General features: G+C 50.6%; 2 protein-coding genes across 2 annotated transcripts; both read right to left on the minus strand.

The window, feature by feature from the left end:
- Positions 1–446: 446 nt before the first annotated feature.
- On the minus strand, positions 447–1329 carry PV06_11884 (uncharacterized protein; the record flags this gene model as incomplete). Its single annotated transcript, XM_016413630.1, has 2 exons — positions 447–1133; positions 1195–1329. 2 exons carry the CDS (start codon positions 1327–1329, stop codon positions 447–449), a joined length of 822 nt encoding a protein of 273 aa, XP_016255990.1.
- Positions 1330–5239: 3910 nt separating this feature from the next.
- PV06_11885 (uncharacterized protein) lies at positions 5240–6100 on the minus strand (the record flags this gene model as incomplete). The annotated part of the gene is made up of 1 exon (XM_016413631.1): positions 5240–6100. A coding segment is annotated over one exon (861 nt), but the record flags the coding sequence as incomplete, so codon positions are not given.
- Positions 6101–6193: the final 93 nt, after the last annotated feature.

A 6193-nucleotide genomic window follows, 5' to 3' on the forward strand; every position in this document is an offset into this window, starting at 1 on the left:
TCTGGAGAAGGAGTTGAAGCGACTGTCACGCATAGAGCAGTTATATGAGTAATTGGACAGGACGAGGGCCCAGGTGAGGTAGAAGAGAGTGACTTCGAAAGTAACTTTCGGTCATGAGCGGGCAACGTGGTGGCCGAGCACTGCTCGATTGCACCATCAATCCATATCCGAGCCCTCAAGCAAATCAAGCTCGCTCCTCCAAGTGTTGGGTGCGCTTCAAATACTTCTGAGGGTACAACTGTTCAGCCCCGATTTGGTCAAGCAGGTCACAAGTACGGTAAACCTCAGAAATGTGATCTTGTGGGCTCCTATCCAAACATACACCCTTACCACCCAATTTTACTGTCCAAGTTTCTCATTCACATTGTATGGTATGGCGTCGAAAATGATAACCTGTGTATTTGATTGAGCCACCATGAAAGTTAACGACCTTTGATCGGTTATCATCAGACCAAGATGTGAACAAAAGTCATCATTGCCGTCATTAGTAGAGCCAAAAAGAGAGTGCCCCAGCAGTAGCTGCCGACCGGACCCTGATCAGCCCTGATCTCGGAAGAGAGGTCTTTGGACTTGGAGTAGAGAAGGTAAAGAACAATTGTTGGAAGGAGGTAAGAGACGCAACAAAAGAGCCCAATAAACAATCTGGGCATTAATGGCAACGTCAGATCTTGCAATAGAGTACCAGCGCCGAAGGGCCAGCTGAATATAGAGTTGAGAAAGACGACAGCGATCACCAGGGTCGTCGCTATGCCGATAATGAAAGGATCCCGGATCCATCCAGGGGTAGCTTTTGAGAAGATGCTGCGCAGGTGATCCAAATCCTCCTTTTGGTTGCTCAGAATATTTGTAACAGCCTGGGGTACCATCCTAGATATGTTCACAGGCAATTGATGACATTCGACACGGTCGCTGAACCCCACGCAGTATTGGTTTGTGCCGATGGAGAGATTCCTGGGGATCGCCGTGCTGGCGCCATTGACGGCTGTCGCGGCGGCGCTTGCGATGCTGTTAACTTGGCCGGGAGCTCTTGAGGCTTCAGTTGCCACATTGCTTACGACGCTCCCGGCTTCGGGCACGGCCGTCCGGATTAGGCCCCTTGCACGAAGCGGTACATGTGCGGTGGCGGCCTTAAACTGTGGAAGAATACATCAGCGATCTACCTCAGCCAACATATTAACAGTGAAACTCACTCACAGTGAAGGTAACGATACCCGCCTCCATGGCGTCCTTAGTGCAAAGCACTTCAAAGCTCAAAACCGTGCAGCAGATTAATGCGGCCACGAATGCGAGTGACACACCTATTTTGAGCCAAAGCTTTTCTCTGAGCATGGTGGTGTAAGTACGAATAATTGTAACAGGTGGGACGATGAACAATTTACCACTGGTGGGCTGCCCATATCATTTAATGAAGCTATGTACCACCCTGTCGAGCTCTGCAGTACTCTTAAGTGACAACGCTATTCACCATTCGGACCCAGAAGGGGTGCCTCATTCCGTTGAGCTCAGCACCATTTCTGGATTGGGCCCCAAGGGCCAAAATAGGCCCGGGGGGGGGGGGGGGGTGGAGGCGTGCGATTTGCTGCACATACCGGCTCTGGCCACTTCGTAGTTCAGATCGAACGTCGTTTCTCGTCTCTTAGGATTGACCACCACCCTTGCCTCAATTTTGTTCAAAACCTCACATACCTTCCTTAAACAGATTGTACCGTTTGCTCTGGTCTTCTCTTTAGCCATTCGTGTGGTCAAGATGTCATCGAACTCTTTAAACCGCCGGACACGCATCGACTTTGATGCCATCAGAGGGTTTAGGGGGCCTTCTCAGAGCGTGACCCGCCAGGAAGATCACCATACGGATAGTGAAACTCCCAGTCGCCATGGCACTGGATTTAATTCAGCAGCAGGACTCCCGAGAGCCCTCTCGTCCGGAATCTATCGTACCACCTCAGCATCTGGTTCGAAGCCCCTGAGCCCCCCAGTAGCACTCGGACATGGGACGGAGAATACCCTGATTGTAAAGCACCAATCCCCGTGGGAAAAGTACAGAAAAAGCCATTGCATACGGCTTGGCGAGGAAGACGACGACATGGTGGACGTGGCCGAGGTCAGACACCCGTGGTCCGATGACATTATCATCCCTCCTAAAAGGGAGGGTACCACGCCGTACGTCGTCTCTGTGAAGAGCTTCTCTATTCACAACGGCGAAATAAAATGTCGTATGTTGCAACAGCTTGAACATGAGAATATCGTGTCCGTGAGAGACATATTTCTCTATGACGAATCATTCTACGTTGTCTTCGAACACATGCCGATGTCCCTGAGCCTTTTCACCGGCTTTCCGAAACACCTCGACGAGGATCAACTGACATCGATATTAGGGCAGGGAGGTTCTGTGTATCAACTCTCCCGAGTGAACCGACTAACTGTGGCAGATCCTCAACGGACTTGTGTATCTTGCGACAAAAGGACTGGAACATGGCTCCCTGACCACCTCGACCACTCTCATAAACGTTGCTGGTGAGGTGAAGATAGGGAGGTAAGCCCTACTTGATTGTCTACGTGAAGCTGACCTGAGATCACAGCTAACCAGGAGCTTTGTCGACCTTGCCGTCAGGGCAGTCCGGGGTCAAGAGATATTCGGGCGCTGGGCTTCATCACGATGGAGCTGATGCAGAAATACGCCAAAGTTGATGGTACCGTCGGAGTAGACGACCTCAGCCGGTGGCCTTCCGATTCTCTGGCGGCCAGATTCCTCTCTGAGACGACGTCTGCCACTTCGGCAGAGAGGCTCTTGAAGGTAAGTGAGGAACATCAGTTTTCCAGGGGGTGTAATCCTGACCTAGTTAGAGTCCATTGTTCCGCCGGCCCTGGGGAAAGAGAAATCTCCAGGGACTGGCAGATATTACCTCGATTGCCCCATTTAGGGGCTACAGATTGCCACCCAGTTAGACGAGGATGAATTTGTCGCGGAGAGGATCCTATTCTGGCTCCAATGCGGCTTCTATATGCCAAAGTTGGCCGCGATTGCTCAGTGTCTGGATCCAGTCCCAGCTCCCTTTCTAAGGGTTGAGTCTAAACGTGTACTTGATTATATTTCAGATTCACCCTCTTTCCGTGTTTCAATAGGCTCCTCAACCCTCGTAGCCACTCCTTTTCCCTTCGTGCATGGTTGTTATCCTGCTTCATTTTCTGACCTTCGATATGGATATTACTCAAGCCTATGCGATTGGCGTGGGCGGCTTGGTGCTACTCCTTATTCTCCTGAACTTCCGCCAGTTGGTTGTGCTCGGTTGGAAGAAGGTCGCTCCACTCACGCTGAAGTATTTCGTGTATCCACGGCTTCGTCACCGGTTAACTGGTGTGTGGGACCCGGCCGGTGTCATTGCCGGACTTCTCTACAGCGGCGTCAACATCTTCTGTGTCTGCTTCAACGTGGGCTCTGTCTCCATGGCCGGTCTTCGAGCGGCAAATCTCTCCCTCATTAACCTGATCCCCCTCATGGCGGGCCCTCATCTTAGCTTCCCAGCTGATCTCATGGGCATCACCTTACGCACGTACCGGCGAGTTCATCGCTCCTTAGGACTAATGTCGTCGGTCCTGTTGGGCTTCCACGTTATCGCTGTTCTCATGGAGAAGGAAGCATTTCCTCTGAGTATCTCAGAAAACCTCTTTGGATTGATTGTACGTTTCCTAGAGTTAATTACACCCGCTCAACAGAACTGACAGAGTTCAGGGGACAATAGCGTGGGGGCTCCTCGTGCCTCTCTCACACCCGTTTCTGCGGCGTCATTTTTACGAGTTCTTCCTTCGCTTGCATCAGATATTGGCTGTTACTGCGACATACAGCATATGGAGCCACTTAAGGAAGATCCATTCTCTTCCACAAAAGTATACTTACATTACGATGGGTACATTCTTGCTGACCATTCTAGTCCAAGGCGGGCTCATCATGTACCAAACCGGAGTGGTCGGGAATGGGTTCGCCAGAGTCAAGGTCACCAATATCAAAGAGATGCTCAGCAGAGAGCACGTCATCATAGAGCAAGAAGTGATGACGCTCCAAGTACGCCTCACCTCACCACTCCAGGTAAAGCCGGGACAATACATCTGCTTGTGGATTCCACGGTTCGGCCGCCTGCAGAGCCATCCTTTCATGATAACTTCTTGGTCGGACGAAAGTCTGGAGTCCCTGGACGTTTTTATAGAACCACGTGACGGCCTGACTAGAAAGCTTTTGCGATATTCGGACTCGAGCCGTGAGGGCGGCACTTTATACAGAGCTTTGTTCAGTGGACCCCATGGTACCACTGTCCCAGCTGGAACCTATGAGACGGTGCTAATGATGGCGGATGGCTTTGGTATCGTCTCGCACCTTCCTTACCTGAAGCAGCTCATTCATGGGTATAATGCCTGCAAGATTCGCACTCGTCGAATCCATTTGGTGTGGCAGTTAGAGACCAAAGGTACGGCCATCAGATACCCCTTCTCTAAATGCATAACACTCAACTACATTAGATCTGGGGTATGCCGCAGCAGACCTGTTGAATGATGCGCTCGTCGGGGATACACTTAGTGTCGATAACACCACCGGCGATACGAGCGACGAGAAGTCAACCAAGGGGAAGGTAAGCTACAATAACCTATACCATGAAAATTCAGCCTGACTTGGAGTATAGATCCTCAGCATTTCGGTCTACATCCACTGGGCAAGCCAGGATAGAGTGCCATTCGGAAAACGCGCGATCGCGTACAGTGGTCTGGCAGATTTGGAAACCATTATCCAGGAAGAGGTGGCAGGTAGACATATCAAAAGGGTACAGGAGGAATCGGGCGAGAAAGGAGAGACGTTGGTGATGGGTAAGCCCACTTGGCTGACTTCAGATCCCTGCTGATTAATCCAGTGTCTGGAAGCAATGACCTTCGAGATCGGTTGCGAAGTCTAGTCCGCCCAATGGCAGATAAGAAAGTTAGGCTGGAGGAACTAGAATATCAGCCCGGGGACTAGACGGTTAACCACATCTGATGGGAAGGCTCTCGCTCATCCATAGGCGGGCATGTCCTTCGTCGGCCAACTGTCCCTACGCCGTCGGCCAGATCATTCCTCGCAATTTTCTTTCCTCGAAGCTATACGGGAAGTAAACAGGAATAGCGTATTCGGTATTAATCAGGCTTACTTAGTGGTGACATGTCGAAAATGGAAGATGAAACAAGGAAAAATGCAGGACATTCGTTTTTTATATACTCAAGACCGGCTTTTTTTGCTGGCAGGAGAATTAGGATGGAGATGGGTGTCGATAATTCCACCTCGATGGATATACAAGGTGTCATTTCCCCCTCTGATAATGTCTTCAAATTTTGTCAATGGGGTTATCATGTGGGACCCGGCGAACACATTCCACGGGTTTTCGGCGTCTTTTCTAGTGTATTTCCTTAAGAATCGCATGAAATCTGCCGGCTCGAAAGGGTCCACGTCGTGTGAGGGCAGATCTTGCCATTCCCCACCACTAGGCCCCCTAGATATTTTGAGATGTATACGAATCTTTTGAGGGTTGGGTTGTTCCGCGGTCAGGTTAGTGGGTTGTTGACCTGTCGTCCTGATGACGTCAGAATCAAGCACCACTGCTCCGCGTACGGTTTCGTTTTCCATGATTGGACGCTGACCGGTGTTCTCTTTGGGCATAGGTTGTCCTTCAAGCATCCTCCAGTCGATCTGTGTGGTGCGTTTTCGACGCATTCCTTCGTCTTCCTTTACACTTCTCTCTTGCTCGTCCCTTCCCTGCGTTCTGGTCTTCTTTTGCTCCCCACTCACTTCAGATTTCTCTTTCTTGAGTTGTCTTGCTCTCTCTTGCCTTGCAAGTCTTTCCCGTCTCTGATCTTCCTTCTTCGCTGCGTTTTTCCGTCGCTCTCTCGCCGTCCGCTCTTCATTTTCTTGCTCTTTTGGTCGATTATCCATATTCTTTTCAATGTTCTCTAGTCTTGCTTGGTCGCCTTCGTCAGGGAGCCGCCCATTTGGCGCATTCCAATCGCTTCTTAGCTCTTCCTGCACTTCTTGAACATCCCCAATCTCTAGAGCAACCGGTTCCTCCCTGTCACGACCTCCATCCTGAGGGTATCCAGCAGGCAAAATTTCCTGCGCTCGTTCTGGGCTTTCCAATCTGCCAAAGTCGATCTGGGTGACGCACTTCAGGTACGACTC

The sequence above is a fragment of the Exophiala oligosperma genome (genome assembly GCF_000835515.1).
Source record: "Exophiala oligosperma strain CBS 72588 unplaced genomic scaffold supercont1.96, whole genome shotgun sequence".
NCBI lineage: Eukaryota > Fungi > Ascomycota > Eurotiomycetes > Chaetothyriales > Herpotrichiellaceae > Exophiala > Exophiala oligosperma.